We start from the raw sequence: 18748 nt of genomic DNA on the forward strand, positions 1-18748 counted from the left end.
CCGTTTAGCAACTGAATCGGCGGAATGAATACACCCTTGATCACCCGCACACACAGTTCACTTCCATAGCAGCCACATACAGCATCACTACTTGCATCTACGCGCTTCCCTCTTCTCACCTTTACCCTTCGCTTGGTCTTCAGTGCACAACACAACCGTCTGTGAGCAGGCGCAAAAACCTATCCAAGCCAAACATTCATACCATAATGGCTAACCAGCCTACATTGTCACCGTATTAATCTTCGTCAACAAACTAGAACGCGTTAGTAAACCCACAATCCAATCCATGTGTACAATCACGCAGTAGTGTACAGCAAGCAGTTACACTGGCCGGCCCTGTTAACAATAAATTCATAAAACCAGAAGCTTATCTTAACCTGGAAGTTGCAGTGTTTGATAGCTAACAAATACAATTTCTGAGTCTGGTTGTTGAGTAGGCCAAATTAGCTGCATTAGCTAAGTGCTGCTGCTTGTCCTTAAGTTTTTCCCGGAAGTCATTATAAAATCGCTAAGTCAATGGAAGGGGGTGAGAACCATGAGCCTCCTAGGTTTTGTATGGAAGTCAATGTTCCCAGGACAGAAACTAGTTGTCCTGAGGCTACACCATGGTGCTACCCTAGAGGGTGCTGTTGAGGCTACTGTAGAGCTTCACTGCAAAACAGTGTTTTAATCAGTGAATTGGTGACGTGAATATATTTACTATAGTTATCTAAAAAAAGGAAACTTAATGTTTACTCAGTTTATGAAATTCAAATAGTGAGAATTCTCCCGACACACACCTGAGTATGTTGGTCTGGTCTGAGGCCTCGAAGACTCGTCTCAGCAGCATGTTAACTGAGCGGATGAGCTGCTGTCCCTCCTGGCTCTCCTCTATCCGGGGATCCAGCAGAACTGTCACCAGACCCTGGACAAGGTCCTTAAGCACCCCCATGGAGGCTTCCCTTGCCAGCCGCGCCACACCAAACAACTAGGGAGAGATGGTATAATGTACACTATTATATAAGTAGACCCAGACGGAAATAAGGTGCAAATACATTGTCTTAGTCTTACTCTCAATCACCTTAAATGCAGTGTATTCATTTGTGGCTGAACACAGCCAAATTACTCAACTACAATCACATAAGTCTATGAAATATCTAAACAGACTGAATATTAAATATGAAAAAAAAAAAAAAAAAAAAAAAAAAAAACAGGAATGGGCAATGATATAATTAAATAGCTACAACCATGTTTGTGATATTCATTGCTGTCTAGGTTACAGTTTAATAAAAATGTATTGACAGTGGCTGCCGTTCCAGATTTTCTTGCCGTAGCTCATGCGATTTCTGCAACTACCGCTCACTTAGCCTCTCTAGGATAGGGGGCAGTATTTTCACATCCGGATAAAAAAAAAACGTACCCGATTTAATCTGGTTATTACTACTGCCCAGAAACTAGAATATGCATACAATTGTTTGATTTGGATAGAAAACACCCTAAAGTTTCTAAAACTGTTTGAATGGTGTCTGTGAGTATAACAGAACTCATATGGCAGGCAAAAACCTGAGAAGATTCTGTACAGGAAGTGCCCTCTCTGACCATTTCTTGGCCTTCTACACTCTATTGAAAACTGAGGATCTCTGCTGTAACGTGACACTTTGTAAGGCTCCCATAGGCTCTCAGAAGGCGCCAGAACCTTGAATGATGACTTTGCAGCCCATGGCTGAAAAACAGTAGCGCATTTGGAAAGTGGTCGTTCTGAGAACAATGAGACGGGGGTGCGCGGGCACGAGACGACTCCATTTTCATCTTTGAGTCTTTGAACGAAAACAGGGTTTCCCGGTCAGAATATTATCGCTTTTTTACGAGAAAAATCGAATAAAAATTGATTTTAAACAGCGTTTGACATGCTTCGAAGTACGGTAATGGAATATTTTGAAATGTTTTGTCACGATATGAGTCTGCGCGTCACCGTTCAGATAGTGTCTTGAACGCAAGAACAAAACAGAGGATATTTGAACATAACTATGGATTATTTTGAACCAAAACAACATTTGTGGAGGAAGTAGAAGTCCTGGGAGTGCATTCTGACGAAGAACAGCAAAGGTAATCCAATTTTTCTTATAGTAAATCTGAGTTTGGTGAGTGCCAAAATAGCTAGCCCGTGATGGTGAGCTATCTACTCAGAATATTGCAAAATGTGCTTTTGCCGAAAAGCTATTTTAAAAATCGGACACCGCGATTGCATAAAGGAGTTCTGTATCTATAATTCTTAAAATAATTATGTTTTTTGTGAACGTTTATCGTGAGTAATTTAGTAAATTCACCGGAAGTTTGCGGTGGGTATGCTAGTTCTGAACGTCACATGCTAATGTAAAAAGCTGGTTGTTGATATAAATATGAACTTGATTGAACAAAACATGCATGTATTGTATAACATAATGTCCTAGGAGTGTCATCTGATGAAGATCAAAGGTTAGTGCTGCATTTAGCTGTGGTTTTGGTTTTTGTGACATTATATGCTAGCTTGAAAAATGGGTGTCTGATTATTTCTGGCTGGGTACTCTGCTGACATAATCTAATGTTTTGCTTTCGTGGTAAAGCCTTTTTGAAATCGGACAGTGTGGTTAGATTAACGAGAGTCTTGTCTTTAAAATGGTGTAAAATAGTTATGTTTGAGAAATTGAAGTACAGCATTTCTAAGGTATTTGAATATCGCGCCACGGGATTCCACTGGCTGTTGAGTAGGTGGGATGATTTCGTCCCACATACCCTAGAGAGGTTAACTACAATCTCTAAGTCTAAACCATGCTTGAAACTCCAGTTCTAACTGAATTTGTAAAACAATGCCATTTGCACAATTGGAGTAAATAAGTCAGCAATGGAAAACAGAGAAAACAGCTTTTAAGTGTTCTCACGATTTCATTAAGAATCATTTCCCCTGACTGCTTGTCAGAATACGTTTCCCTCCCTATGGCTCTCGCAACTTGAATACGCCTCTGGAGGATTATTTAACTTGCATGAAAACACCTGCCGACTAGGCAAGTAGGTTAACTATTCTACTATAGGGTTGTCTGATTTTGTTTTAATAACATGGGGAAAAAAATGGAACTGCAAAGTTGCATAGCCTTTGAATGACTTTGCCAGCAGGCTACACATCGCTGTTGGGAATACAATTCGTAGAACATGATTTTCATTGCGGATCTAAACTGGTCTCAAAAACAACCACCTGAATCCATGACGGAAAGCCAGCACAGTGACGGAGAACTTTTACCCAGGCAGTCTTCTTAGCTGCTGAGTTACATGCAGATATTTAGGCAAGCATATCAAACAAGCAGTCAAAATAGCAATGTAAGGTTATTTTCTCATCATTTGAGAGCATTTGCTCGTTCTCTTTTCAGCAATTCACTACGAAATGGCAGAATACTATGAAGATAATCAAATAGTACGCAGTCTAAAGCAGCAGTTGACAAACGACCTAGGGACATGTGAAGGCTAGATAAGTGGGAGCAGCCAGGACCCCTGTAGTGATGCAAGGCTTCAGTAAATCACTAATTCCCCATATGCAAAATCAGAGCACCCCTCCTACGTAACGAGACGGAGAGGCCTCCTCTACCTCCAACCCTTTAGGCAAATTATTCCAATTGTAGTATAGTAGCAGCTTGTAACTAGTACAAGTTGAAGAAAACGGATAACCTATAATAGCTGTATGACATTTTCTATCAGACTTGTCTTAGAACACAGTTTATTTTGTTTTCTAACCCCTATAATAAAAATACATTACCAAAAGTATGAGGCCCTGACAAACCATTTCTATATGGACCTCGCTTTGTGAATGGGGGCATTTTCATGCTGAAACAGTGAAGGGCCTTCCCCAAACTGTTGCCACAAAGTTGGAAGCACAGAATGTCATTGTATGCTGTAACATTAGGATTTCCCTTCACTGGAACTAAGGAGCCTAGCCCGAACCATGTAAAAATAGCTCCAGAACATTATTCGTCCACCAAACTTTACATTTGGTACGATGCCGTCGGGCAGGTAGCGTTCTATTGGCACCCGTCAAACCCAGAGTCATCCACTGGATTGCCAGATGGTGAAGCGTGATTCATCACTGCAGAGAACTCGATTCCACTGCTCCACAGTCCAATGGCGGCAAGCTATACACCACTCCAGCCGACGCTTGGCATTGCACATGGTGATCTTAGGCTCATGTGCAGCTGCCAACGAACAGTTCTTGTGCGGACGTTGCTTCCAGCGGCAGTTTGGAACTCTGTACTGACTGTTGCAACTGAGGACCGATTTTATGCCTTACGCTCTTCAGCACATGGCAGTCCCGTTCTGTGAGCTTGTGTGGCCTACCACTTTGCGGCTGAGCAGTTGTTGCTCCTAGACGTTTCCACTTCACAATAACAGCACTTAGTTGACTGGTTCCGCTCTAGGGCAGAATTTTTATGAACTGACTTGTTGGAATGGTGGCATCCTATGACGATGCCACGTTGAGTCACTGAGCGCTTCAGTAAAGTCATTCTACTGCCCAAGTTCGTCTATGGAGATAGAGCACACAGCCATGCTATTATACACCAACAAGTGTGGCTGAACTAGCCAAATCCACCCATTTGAAGAAGTGTCCACATACTTTTGTATATATAGTACCTACAACTCAATGAAATATTTGTTTAATTGAAACAGCTTCAGGGCCAAATATGAACAATCTCAAATTAAGATCTCAATTACAGCAAATCATGCTTTTAACACAACTCATTTATTTATTTTATGACAGCCCTAACACACACCTTTCGTCCCATACTCACTGTAAGCATGTTTCCAATGGCACAGCTGTAGAGTTTGAAGATGTCCTCCCTGGGAAGGCGTGTGTCAGCCATGTGTGTGCTGTGGGCCAGACGGAGCTGGAGGGAGGTAGCGATGAGGAACTGATCTGTGTGACCAACCATCACCTCCGCAATGCTTTCCTGACGAAGCACCTCATCTATCTACAGGGGGCGAGGAGAGAAGGTAATAGAAATACAACTGTGTAAGTGAGGGTGAGAGAAAAAGAGATATGGGTGAGCATGTGGGTGCATTCATGTGTGTATAGCCACAGCCAGGCTCGCACATCTGTGTACACAAATAAAACTTTGGCGTTGGACATTGGAGTTGTAGCAGAAAGATTGTGTGTGTACCTGTGCAAGGGCCTGCATGCTAGTGTTAATATCACCAGAGGCCACCTGGGAGATAACCAGGTTGATGGTAGAGGGGCCTGCATGCAGCTCATCAAAGTGGGTGGGAACTGGGTGAAGCCTGTGGAGGAAGGACATCGTCACAGAGGCACAGGACGACAAGTGTAGTGGAGTGCTTGGGCTCTGACATGCAGTGGGTGAGTGTGTATCTAACTTACTTTGGCAAGACTTACTTGCTGAGTTGCAGCATTTGTCAACTCAGACCTGGGTTATGAGATACTTTTGGTAATGTATTTGGACACCTGTTTGTTTAACATCTCTTTCCAAAATCAAGGGCATTAATATTAGAGGTTGATCGATTATGATTTTTCAACGCCGATACCGATTATTGGAGGGCCAAAAAGGCCGGTACCGATTAATCGGCCGATTTGTTTTATTTGTAATAATGCCAATTACAACAATACTGAATGAACACTTATTTTAACTTAATATAATACATCAATAAAATCAATTTAGCCTCAAATAAATAATGAAACATGTTCAATTTGGTTTAAATAATGCAAAAACAGTGTTGGCGAAGAAAGTAAAAGTGCAATATGTGCCATGTAAAAAAGCTAACGTTTAAGTTCCTTGCTCAGAACATATGAAAGCTGGTGGTTCCTTTTAACATGAGTCTTCAATATTCCCAGGTAAGAAGTTTTAGGTTGTAGTTATTATAGGACTAGTTCTCTCTGTACGATTTGTATTTCATATACCTTTGACTATTGGATGTTCTTATAGGCACTTTAGTATTGCCAGTGTAACAGTATAGCTTCCATCCCTCTCCTCGCTCCTATCCGGGCTCGAACCAGGAACACATCGACAACAGCCACCCTCGAAGCAGCGTTACCCATGTAGAGGAAGGGGAAAAACTACTCCAAGTCTCAGAGCGAGTGACGTTTGAAACGCTGATAGCGCGCACCTGGCTAACTAGCTAGCCATTTCACATCGGTTACACCAGCCTAATCTTGGGAGATGACAGGCTTGAAGTCATAAACAGCGCAATGCATTGCGAAGGGCTGCTGGCAAACGCACAAAAGTGCTGTTGGAATGAACGCTTATGAGCCTGCTGCTGCCTACCATCGCTCAGTCAGACTGCTCTGTCAAATATAATTAAGTCTAACATAACACAGAAATACGAGCCTTTGGTCATTAATATGGTCGAATCCAGAAACGATCATCTCGAAAACAAAAGTTTTCTTTCAGTGAAATACGGAACCGGTCCGTATTTTATCTAACGGGTGGCATCCCTAAGTCTAAATATTCCTGTTACATTGCACAACCTACAATGTTATGTCATAATTACGTAAAATTCTGGCAAATTAGTTCGCAACGAGCCAGGCGGCCCAAACTGTTGCATATACCCTGACTCTGCGTGCAATGAACGCAAAATGACACAATTTCACCTGGTTAATATTGCCTGCTAACCTGGATTTCTTTTAGCTAAATACGCAGGTTTAAATATATATACACTTCTGTGTATTGATTTAAATGCGCTTTTGTTAAATCCTCCCCCGTTTGGCGAAGTCGGTTGTCTTTGTTAGGAAGAATTATGTCTTCGCAACGAGCCAGGCGGCCCAAACTGCTGCATATACCCTGACTCTGTTTGCAAGAGGAGTGACACATTTTCCCTAGTTAAAAGAAATGCATGTTAGCAGGCAATATTAACTAAATATGCCGGTTTAAAAATATATACTTGTGTAATGATTTTAAGAAAGGCATTGATGTTTATGGTTGGAGCAACATGTACCTAAGCGATTATATGCAACGCAGGACAGGCTAGATAAACTAGTAATATCATCAACCATGTGCAGTTAACTAGTGATTATGATTGATTTTTTTTTTATAAGATACGTTTAATGCTAGCTAGCAACTTACCATGACTTCTTACTGCAATCGCGTAACAGGCAGTCTCCTCGTGGAGTGCAATGTAAAGCAGGTGGTTAGAGCGTTGGACTAGTTAACCGTAAGGTTGCAAGATTGAATCCCCGAGCTGACAAGGTAAAAATCTGTCGTTCTGCCCCTGAACAAGGCAGTTAACCCACCGTTCCTAGGCCTTCATTGAAAATAAGAATATTCTTAACTGACTTGCCTAGTTAAATAAAAAAATATTTAAATTTTTTTATAATCTGCGTCCAAAATACAGATTTCCGATTGTTATGAAAACTTGAAATCGGCCCGAATTAATCGGCCATTCTGATTAATCAGTCAACCTCTAATTAATATGGAGTTGGTCCCCTCTTTGCTGCTATAATAGCCTCCACTCTTCTGGAAAGGCTTTCCACTAGATGTTAGAACATTTCTGCTAGGACTTGCTTACATTCAGCCACAGGAGCATTAGTGAGGTTGGGCACTGGCTGAAAGCCTAATCCACTCATTTAAAGGGGTGTCCACATACTTTTGTATATATAGTGTACCTGTGTGTTTATGTTGCACCAGGTCAACCAGCTTGCTGACAAAGGGGTGTGTAGTAAACTTACTTCGGCTCTGGGATGATAACGGGTTCTAGCAAGTCCCCTAGTTTGTGTTTAACCAGATCAGGCAGCACAACAGAGGTTTGGTCACTCTCCAGCTGCTCCAGCAGATCCAGGTCCAGATGGAACTCCCCAACAGGGCAAACATGGGAGGGCTCAGCCTGCTGGGACTGGACCAGGGCATTCAGACGGATCTGACTGGAAGGGGGGGAAGAGAACATAATGGCAGACAAAAAAAGCAAAACATTTGAAATCATGTCTGTGCCAGTATTACTTAAATTAACCCACTGAAAGCTTTCATCTTTTTGTGAAAATATTTCAATGTCAAAGGAACAGTCAAATAAGGTAGTGGAAACATAAGTGAAAAAAAGGAGGGTGAAGCGAATACAGTTAGAGATACAAATGATGTATTCTCGGTACAGATTAATTGAGGGGAAGGTTGCGTACCTGAGTTTTACAGGGGGTTGCGCTCTGTTGGAGGGCTTCTGAAGGAGGCTGGCATTGGGGTGAGCGGGCAGAGCCTTCTCCTCCCCCTGTTTGGGGGTAGGGGCTGTGGAGGCCTTCCCTGAGCGTTTGATCCTCTCCTCCAGCATGCTCATGTCCTTCTCCGACAGCTAAAGAGGACGAAGCTCAGTCGGACTGATCGACAATGGCTACATAGCAGTTGGACTGTGCAGAAACATTGACAAAACACAAATCTGTGCAGAGCCCTGCACCAACCGATCCCCTCAGAAACACTTAGTAGGATATGACACCAACACTTGTATGCACATAATTTGACAGAGATGTGACAAATGTACAACTTTGCGTGAGGTTTAAACCGCCATAAAATTCCATGTCAATTCACAAGGCAGAATAATGGTCCCATTTCATATATGACCACCAGGGCTAGGCAATTAAGTTACCCACCGCAGTCATTTACCCTTGAAATTGGCTTGGCTACGGCATGTTTGTCTGCAAGGGTACACCGCAGCTTTTTAAATGACACGAAGTCCCGCTGCAGAAGCGACATTTAACGTCCATCACTAGGTGACCAGAATTGTCAATCAAATAATAGAGCTGCTTGCGCACAGGCCACTCTCTCCTAAAAAAGTAGTTTAAAGTTTGTTAAATACTGTGACTTAAAACATTTAGAATAAAGAAAACATCTGCTAGGAATCAACTCCTCTAAGATTCAGTATTTTTGAAACAAGAGAAAAACGATTAGTACTTCCAACACAGAACACTTGCATCTTCATAGCGAGCTAGCGAGGGCCAGGGCACAATGGAGGCAGGACAGCCACCAGGCAGAAGCGTGCACAAGTCCCATTTAAATAAACAATCAAAAGTTGTCTCGCAATTGAATGCTGCATTAACAATTTCTTGGTTTGGAATGTACTGCAACTTCAGTAAAGGAAGGCTTATCATCAATGAATAGGCTAAGATATATTACACGCAACAGACCAAAAACACACACAGAAGAGAAAGCGCAAGCAAGCCCAGCTGCACTGATTTTTTGTTTTCTATACAGTTTAAGTCAGAAGTTGACACAAACTGAGTTTAAATGTATTTGGCTAAGGTGTTTCACAATTCCTGACATTTTATCCTAGTAAAAATTCCCCGTTTTAGGTCAGTTAGGATGACCACTATATTAAGAATGTGAAATCTCAAAATAATATAGTGGAGATAGTTATTTATTTATGCTTTTATTTCTTCCAATACATTCCCAGTGGGTCAGAAGTTTACATACTCAATTAGTATTATTTGGTAGCATTGCCTTTCAATTGTTTAACTTGGGTCAAACGTTTCGGGTAGCCTTCCACAACCTTCCCACAATAAGTTGGGAGAATTTTGGCCCATTCCTCCTGACAGAGCTGGTGTAACTGAGTCAGGTTTGTAGGCCTCCTTGCTCGCACACGCTTTTTCAGATCTGCCCACAACTTTTCTATGGGATTGAGGTTAGGGCTTTGATGGCCACTAATACCTTGACTTTGTTGTCCTTAAGCCATTTTGCCACAACTTTGGAAGTATGCTTGGGGTCATTGTCCATTTGGAAGACCCATTTGCGACCAAGCTTTAACTACCTGACTGATGTCTTGAGATGTTGCTTCAATATATCCACATCATTTTCAACCTGATGTCATCTATTTTGTGAAGTGCACCAGTCCCTCCTGCAGCAAAGCACCCTCACAACATGATGCTGCCACCCCCGTGCTTCATGGTTGGGATGGTGTTCATCGGCTTGCAAGCGTCCCCCTTTTTCCTCCAAACATGGTCATTATGGACAAACAGTTCTATTTTTGTTTCATTCGACCAGAGGACATTTCTCCAAAAAGTATGGAGAAAGTGGCTTCTTCCTTGCCGAGTGGCCTTTCAGGTTATGTCAATATAGGACTCATTTTACTGTGGATATAGATTATTTTTGTACCCGTTTCCTCCAGCATCTTGACAAGGTCCTTTGCACTTTTCACACCAAAGTACATTAATCTCAAGGAGACAGAACGCGTCTCCATCCTAAGCAGTATGACGGCTGTGTGGTCCCATGGTGTTTAAACTTGCGTACTATTGTTTGTACAGATCAATGTGGTACCTTCGGGCGTTTGGAAATTGCTCCCAAGGATTTGTGGAGGTCTACAATTATTTTTCTGAGGTCTTGGCTGATTTATTTTGGTTTTCCCATGATGTCAAGCAAAGAGGCACTGAGTTTGAAAGTAGGCCTTGACATGCATCCACAGGTACACCTCCAATTGACTCCAATGATGTCAATTAGCCTATCTGAAGCTTCTAAAGCCATGACCTCATTTTCTGGTATTTTCCAAGCTGTTTAAAGGCACAGTCAATTTAGTGAACGTAAACTTCTGTCCCACTGGAATTGTGATAGTGAATTATAAGTCAAATAATCTGTCTAACTATTGTTGGAAAAATTACTTGTCATGCACAAAGTAGATGTCCTAACTGACTTGGCAAAACTATAGTTTGTTAACAAGAAATTTGTGGAGTGGTTGAAAAACAAGTTAATAATGACTTCAACTTCAGTGTATGTAAACTTCTGACTTCTGACACAAGAACATAAAATGGACAGCATGAACAATGTTGGTATGCATTTGCTAGCACATGAGCAACGGCTTCTCTAAACATTCAAGGGAGAGACAGTTAAGTCAGGCTGGACGAGTGCTGTTATTTTCAAATCAAGGACTTCAAAATTGCTTACATTTCCTCACCGTCAAGTTGCCAAAAATACTCCTCTATCCATCGTTCTTGGAATTTTATGCTTCCTGACTGTCTAGCTTTCATTTTGGTAATTGTTAGCAAGCAGGATAGAAAAATAGACCATGTAGAAATGATAATGGACCTACATTTATATACGTTTTTGTTTTACTCAAATCACCAACGTGCTGCATTGAAACGACTTGTGACGCGGGCCTCATCTTTAATACCATTGCTTGAACATGACAAGTCTATCTTGATGGTGGATGGCGGGTCAGATGGCCCGTGTACATACAGAACTAGCGCAACTCTTATGCCGTTGATAGACGTGATCTGTCGTTGGAAGTGACAATGTGTATGTGTGTCGTCTCACATCCCTAGATAAACTACACCCATATAACGCGTTAAAGAGTGAGACTCCGGAGTGAAACCTACATGGCCGATGAGTTTGTAGACTTGCTCGCCGCAGACGTTGTAGACCGTCACCATGGTGTTGAGGGCTGTGTTGCGGACGGACGTGTCTCGGTCTCCGATGTGTACAGCAATCTCTTTCAGGGACTTGGCGGCAGTCGGCTGGCAGACAGACATGCCGTAAAATCCAATGAGACAACCCAGCTCCTCCAAGCACTCTGAGGACGGGAGAGACATAATTCCAGGGAGTTAGACTGATAGAGAACACCATCTTTGAAATAAAATGAGCTAACGTTGCCTTTGAAGATGAACTTTGTGGTATGTAGTCCTAGGTTAAGGCATTTAAAGTTATTTTTAAAAGTATTTGACAAAAAAAAAACATTTAAGACTTACTAATTTAGTAGCTTGTTAGCTATCTAGCTAAGTGGTTAGCTTCTTCCAAAATCAAGCATTCGCTTGGTGACAGCAGAGAATCTCTTCCAGGATCAATAGCCTTGCTGGCTATTTGTTATGTCCGTGCAGCAAACGAGTTACTTGTATAGTTAAGTGAGAAACTGTATAAAATGTTTGCATTTTAAATCATAATGCATATTAACTTCTAAAAGTTAGTGTCATTTCTTTTGTTCTTAATGCATTTGAGCCAATCAGTTGTGTTGTGACAAAGTAGGGGTGGTATACAGAATATAGCCCTATTTTGTAAAAGACCAAGTCCATATTATGGCAAGATGTCAAATAAGCAAAGAGAAAATGACAGTCCATCATTACTTTAAGACAAGGTCAGTCAATCGGAAAATTTCAAGAACTTTAAGTGCAGTCAAAAAAAAACATCATGCGCTATGATGAAACTGGCTCATGACGACCGCCGCAGGAAAGGAAAACCCTGAGTTAACTCAGCTGGAGAGGATAAATTCATTATGAGTTACCAGCCTCAGAAATTCCAGCACAAATACATTAATCAGTTCAAATAACAGACATGAACCGTTAAGAGGAACCTGTGTGAATCAGGCCTTCATGGTCAAATTGCTGCAAAGAAACCACTACTAAAAGACTTGCTTGGGCCAAGAAACACGAGCAATGGAAATCTGTCCTGTTCTGATGAGTCCAAATGAGATTTTTGGTTCCAACCGCTGTGTCTTTGTGAGACGCAGAGTAGGGTGAACGGACGATCTCTGCATGCGTGGTTCCCACCATTGAAGCATGGAGGTGAGATGGTGCTTTGTTGGTGACACTGATTTATTTAGAATTCAAGGCACACTTAACCAGCATGGCTACCACAGCATTCTGCAGCAATACACCACCCCATCTGGTTTGCGCTTAGTGGGACTATCATTTGTTTTTCAAATGGTCAATGGCCCAACACACCTCCAGGCTGTGTAAAGGCTATTTGACCAAGAGAGAGTGATGAGTGCTGCAATCCTCAATAGGTATTCCTCTTGTCCAGATGGGATCGGGCAGTGCGATGGCAATTGCATCGTCTGTGGATCTATTGGGGCGGTATGCAAATTGAAGTGGGTCTAGGGTGTCACGTAAAGTAACCTCTCGAAGCACTTCCTGATGACAAAAGTGCTACGGGGCGATAGTCAGTTCAGTGACCTTTGCTTTCTTGGGAACAGGAACAATGGTGAACATCTTGAAGCAAGTGGGGACAGAAGAGTGGGACAGGGAGAGATTGAATATATCCGTGAACACGCCAGCCAGCTGGTCTGCCCATGCTCTGAGGGCGCTGCTAGGGATGCCGTCTGGGCCGGCAGCCTTGCGATGTCTTACTCACGTCAGCCACAAAGAACCACAGAAAACGGGCCGCGTTGGTGGCACTGTGTTATCCTTAAAGCGGAGGAAGGTGTTCAGCTTGTCCGGGAGCAAAACGGGGTGTCTGCAACGTGGCTGGTTTTCCCTTTGTAGTCCGTCTCGTGTCTGAGCCGCTGAATTGCGACTCCACTGTCTCTGTACTGACGTTTTGCCTGTGATTGCCTTACGGAGGGAAAAACACACTGTTTTGAACCATATTCCCAGTCACCTTGCCATGGTTAAATGCGGTGGTTCACGCTGTCAGTTTTGCACGAATGCTGCCATCTATCCACATTTTCTGGTTTGGGGAGGTGTTAGCCACAGTGGGAACAACATCACCTATACACTTCCTGATGAACTCAATCACCATGTCCGTGTAAACGTCAATGTTATTCTCAGAGGACACTCGGAACATAACCCAGTCCAAGTGATCAAAGTAAGCATGGATTCCAGTTGGTCTAGCCAGCATTTAATAGACCTTAGCACGAGTACTTCCTTTGAGTTTCTGCCAATAGAATGGCAGCAGCAAAATGGAGTTGTAATCTGATTTGCCAAAGGAAGAGCGGAGGAGGGCCTTGTAGGTCAACCCGGAGCAAGTACTACAGCCAATGTGTTGGTAGAACTTAGATCGCAAATTTGCTGAAAGCGCTTTGTTAAAATCCCCAGCTACAATAAATGCGGCCTCAGGTTATGTGGTTTCCAGTTTGCACAAAGAACAGCGTAGTTTCTTGAGGGCCGTCGTGGTATCGGCTTGAGGGAATATACACGGCTGACTATAACCGAAGAGAATTCTCTTGGGAGATATTACGGTCGGGATTTGATTGTGAGGTATTCTAGGTCAGGTGAACAAAAGGACTTGAGATTCTGTATGTTATCACAATCACACCATGAGTAGTTAATCATGAAACATACACCCCCGCCTTTCTTCTTCCCGGAGAGTTCTTTATTCCTTTCTGCGCGATGTACTGAGAACTCAGCTGGCTGTATGGACGTGGACAGTATATCCCGAGATACTCTGTTTCACTGAAACATGGCTATGTTACAATGCCTGATGTCTCTCTGGAAGGAGATCCTCGCCCTGAGCTCATCTACTTTATTGTGCAGAGACTGAACATTAGCGAGTAATATACTCGGAAGCGGTTGATGGTGTGCATGTCTTGAGTCAGACTAGAAGTCCACTCTGAATACCTCTTCTCCACAGATGGCATCTTGGAGCAGCCTCTGATATAATTTCAATTGCCTTGGGGGGTATGAACAAAGGATCCAATTTAGGAAAGTCATATTCCTGGTCGTAATGCTGGTGAGTTACCACCTCTCTGATCTCCAAAAGATCTTTCCGGCTGTATGTAATAAAACATTTCCTGGGCTACTAATGTAATAAAAAACACACAAAAACAAAATACTGCTTAGAAGCTAGAAGCAAAGCTGCCATGTCTGTCAGCGCATAAACTACAGACAACAAACACAATTGCATTTTTTTTATCCATGGAAATTTGAATGCACAGAGATACCATGAGATCCTGAGGCCCATTGAGAGGCACTTTTTTATTTTTTTATTTAATTTAAATATACTGTGACCAGATGCATAATTATTTCCAGTCATGAGAAAACAATAGATTAGGTCCTAATGAATTTATTATTTCAATAGACTGATTTCCTAATATTTTTTTATTTTACCTTTAACTAGGCAAGTCAGTTAAGAACAAATTCTTATTTTCAATGATGGCCTAGGAACAGTGGGTTAACTGCCTTGTTCAGGGGCAGAACGATGAATGTGAATTGTATCTCAGTAAAATATTTGAAATTGTTGCATATTGCATTTATTTTTCTTCAGTATACATCAGAAAGTAAAAAAAAAAAAAAACTAATTTGAGATTCAAGCTGCGAAAATATTCTACAGCCATTAGCCACCCTCCCCACAGTGAGCCACCAGGCCAGTTGTTATCGACGCAATCAATTAGGTCATGAAAGCGTGCATGGAATGATGAGCAAGGTACTGAAGCTATTCGATCACATCCTGTTACCGGAAATAAAACTGCGCATGCCCAAAGAAGTTCCGTAAGGTTTAACCCGGTGGTTTAAGCCAGATGTCGTATGTACCCAGTGTGTCTTAATACATTTTAGAAAGACTTACAAGACCAAAATACAGATAAAGCTAGAGAAACATTCTAATACAAGGGGTGATGCTCTCATTCCATGCCCAGAGTATTATGTCATCTCACCGGCTCTCTGTTTGGAGTTCTTGGATTTGGTTCCCTCCATGAGAAAAGGGAACATCCTGCTGGCAGGGTAGACCTTACACAGCATGCCCATGATGGTTCGCACGTCCTTCCTAACCACGTCTTTAGACTCCCCCACCTGAGGGGGGGGGGGGGGGGGGGGCAACAGAGCAAACAAATAAGTAAACACTCAGGAGGGTTAGAGTTAAAGACCAGTCAGAGCAGTTCAAGTGCAATCTGGGACTGTTTCCCCCTCTCCTATTTAACTAGGCAAGTCAGTTCAGAACAAATTCTTATTTATAATGACAGTCTACACCGGACGACACTGGGCCAATTGTGCGCCGCCCAATTGTAGGAATACTTGTCAGATTAGAGTTGATTAACTAGAAAAAAAAATGTTGGGTGGTGAGTCAGATGGCCCCTGTGCACATGGTGTCCCTAGCGAAGTGCGGGACGAGACGCCTGTGCTACTGCAACCAGCGCCACGCCAGAGTGCAATTTATCACTCACACCCCACCACAGCTAATTACATATGTTGGTAGCGAATAAACAACCCCTTATAGTATATAACAGATCTATACCCAGGCCAGCACAGCTCCGTGAAAAAGTTATCAGTGAAACAAGTTGAGTCTCAAACGCCACCCTATTCGCCATGTAGCGCATTACTTTTGACCAGGGCCCATAGGGCTCTGGTAAAAGTAGTGCACTATATAGGTATTGGGTGTAATTTGGGACTTAGCTTTGATCCCCCAGTGACGGACCTTGAGGATGAGGTAGGGGATGAAGGAGTTGGCCTCCTGTTCACTGAGGTGGTAGTTGTGCTTGCTGAGGCTGAGGAAAAGGAGCTTCAGGTACTCCAGGGCCTTCATCAGCACACTGGTGTTTGTGTCAAAGAAGCGCAGCGTGTACCACTTCAGGACCAGGTCTAGGCAGGCCACCGTTGCCTCGTGTTCCTCCTCCAGACACTGCCCAAGGGATGATGGGAGGAAAGAGAGAAAGGTAGAGGGTTAACTTTATTCATTCATAAAGGAACTCCTTAAACTTGAGCCCCCCCCCCCAAAAAAAGAGTGTACCCCAAGACTTGATCCTAGGCACATCACTTCTCAATTGACATCAACATAGCTCAGGCAGTAGGAAGCTCTCATCCATTTATATGCAGATACAGTCTTGTATGTGGAGAATGAGGGGGCAGCTGAGTACAACACCCGTTCTGCCAGTCACATTCTGTTAAAAGGTCCCAAAAAGCACATCCCTGGTTCGCTCATTTTTCAGTTCGCTGCAGCTAGCAACTGGATCGAGCTGCAACAAAACACTCTAATTAGACAGTTTTATCTCCACTCAAGGACTCAGGTCATGGACACTCATTAACAGTTGTGGCTGCTTTGCGTGATGTATTGTCATCGCTACCTTATTGCCCTTTGTTTTGTTGTCTGTGCCCAACAATGTTTTTACCCTGTTTTGTGCTGCTACCATGTTGTCATCATGTGTTGCTGCCATGCTGTGTTATAATTCCAATTATAACAATGACAAAAAGGAACACTTAGCTGTAAACAAGGCAAGTTGTATTTTGAGGTTTAAAATCAAAGCAAAAAGGAGGTTTTGTGGGTGGAATTGCAGTATTTATTTAGTTTGGGAATTTACATGAGCCAGTTATTTTTGACAGACTGGATAAAAAATAAAACTTGCTTAGCAAACCAGATATTAACGTTTCCTACGGAGAGAGAAAAAAAGTGAGCGTTCCATTACATGGATAATCGTTGTGATTGGAGGAAAGCGGTGAGGATTATCGAATCAGGATCAACTCCGAGCTCATTAATGATAGAATGGCCTTTCTGCCATCTCCAAATATGAACAGTCTCGTTGGCAATGAGAAGGAGTAGAATGTTAGCTAATCAGACTGGTCCTCAGGCAAGAATTGTCTCTGCTGTAACCAAGAACCGTGATCTTGACATCTAGCCCCTTAGCTAGCAAAACAAATGCAAAGCTGGAGCCCGAGTGGCATATAATGACACCTTAGATGTCTTAGTTATACATACACTACATTTGTTTTAACTATGAAGTAACGCCACTGCTTTTTCAACGTTATATTGAAAATTATACCGTTGGCATTTCGAAATACACTACATGACCAAAAGTATGTGGACACCTGCTGGTCAAACATGCCATTTCAAAATCATAGGCATTAATATGGAGTTGGTCCCCGCTTTGCTGCTATAACAGCCTGGGAAGGTCTTCTGGGAAGGTCTTCCACTATATGTTGAAACATTGCAGCAGGGACTTGCTTCCATTCAGCCACAAGAGCATTAGTGAGGTCAGGCACGGATGTTGGGCGATTAGGCCTGGTTCGCAGCCCAAAACTGATGGGGGTTGAGGTCAGAGCTCTGTGCAGGCAAGTCAAGTCTTTCCACACCAATCTCAGAAAAAAATACACTTTTGCATGGACCTCGCTTTGTGCACAGGAGCATTGTCATGCTGAAACAGGAAAGGGCTTTCCCCAAACTGTAGCCACAAAGTTGGAAGCACAGACTCGTCTAGAATGTCAATGTGCTGTAGCATTAAGATGTCCCTTCACTGGAACTAAGGGGCCTAGCCCGAACCACAAAAACAGCCCCAGACCATTATTCCTCCACCAAACTTTACAGTTGCCACTATGCATTCGGGCAGGTAGCCAAAACCAGATTCGTCCGGACTACCAGATGGTGAAGTGTGATTCATCACTCTAGAGAATGCGTTTCCACTGCTCCAGAGTCCAATGGCAAGGAGCATTATACCACTCCAGCCGATGCTTGACATTGCGCATGGTGATCTTAGGCTTGTGTGCGGCTGCTTGGCCATGGAAACCCATTTCATGAAGCTCCAGAGGAAAAGTTATTGTGCTGCCATTGCTTCCAGAGGCAGTTTGGACAGGCAATTTTATGCACTTCAGCACTCGGCGGTCCCGTTCTGTGAGCTTGTGTGGTCTACCACTTTGCGGAAGTGAAGAAATTTGACAAACTGACTTGTTGGAAAGGTGGCATACTATGACGGTGCCATATTGATATTCACTGAGCTCTTCAGTATTGGCCATTCTACTGCCAATGTTTGGAGATTGAGGCTTTGTGCTCGATTTTATACACCTGTCAGCAACGAGTGTGGCTGAAATGGCCAAATCCACTAAGTTGAAGGAGTGTCCAGATACTTTTGTATGCATAGTGTTCCCAGGTATATTGCACAAGCATACACTGCATGTAATTGTACTCATTGATTGATTTATCGTGATGCTGGAGTACGTCTGTGTGTTTTGGTGGTGGTGTGTTTATTGGGGGTGAGCCAGACGGCCCATTTGCACATTGCTGTCCCCAGAGAGGTACGGGACACCTGTGCCCCTGCTAGCAGCCCCGACTAAGGGTGCCCCGACTAAATTCTACTATATCTGGGTCAGAATGTAGCTCACCTGTTGGCAGTGAAAGCTCAGAGTTGGTACTAGAAGTCTATG

General features: G+C 42.9%; 1 protein-coding gene and 1 non-coding gene across 2 annotated transcripts in view; both read right to left on the reverse strand.

The window, feature by feature from the left end:
• Positions 1 to 18748, reverse strand: part of LOC115167616 (cytoskeleton-associated protein 5) — an 81407-nt gene that overhangs the window by 15220 nt on the left and 47439 nt on the right. The window contains exons 29-36 of the mRNA XM_029722205.1: positions 16035 to 16238; positions 15277 to 15412; positions 11291 to 11484; positions 8117 to 8283; positions 7676 to 7867; positions 5160 to 5277; positions 4791 to 4970; positions 780 to 967 (exon numbers count right to left, since the gene is read on the reverse strand). Coding sequence (XP_029578065.1) covers positions 780 to 967; positions 4791 to 4970; positions 5160 to 5277; positions 7676 to 7867; positions 8117 to 8283; positions 11291 to 11484; positions 15277 to 15412; positions 16035 to 16238 — 1379 coding nt within the window. The remainder of the gene's footprint in view (positions 1 to 779; positions 968 to 4790; positions 4971 to 5159; positions 5278 to 7675; positions 7868 to 8116; positions 8284 to 11290; positions 11485 to 15276; positions 15413 to 16034; positions 16239 to 18748) is intronic.
• On the reverse strand, positions 15678 to 15786 carry LOC115167770 (small nucleolar RNA SNORD67). Its single transcript, XR_003870567.1, has one exon. It is a non-coding gene; the product is annotated as a small nucleolar RNA SNORD67 (small nucleolar RNA).

This window comes from Salmo trutta, chromosome 29, assembly GCF_901001165.1.
Source record: "Salmo trutta chromosome 29, fSalTru1.1, whole genome shotgun sequence".
In the NCBI taxonomy this organism is placed as follows: domain Eukaryota; kingdom Metazoa; phylum Chordata; class Actinopteri; order Salmoniformes; family Salmonidae; genus Salmo; species Salmo trutta.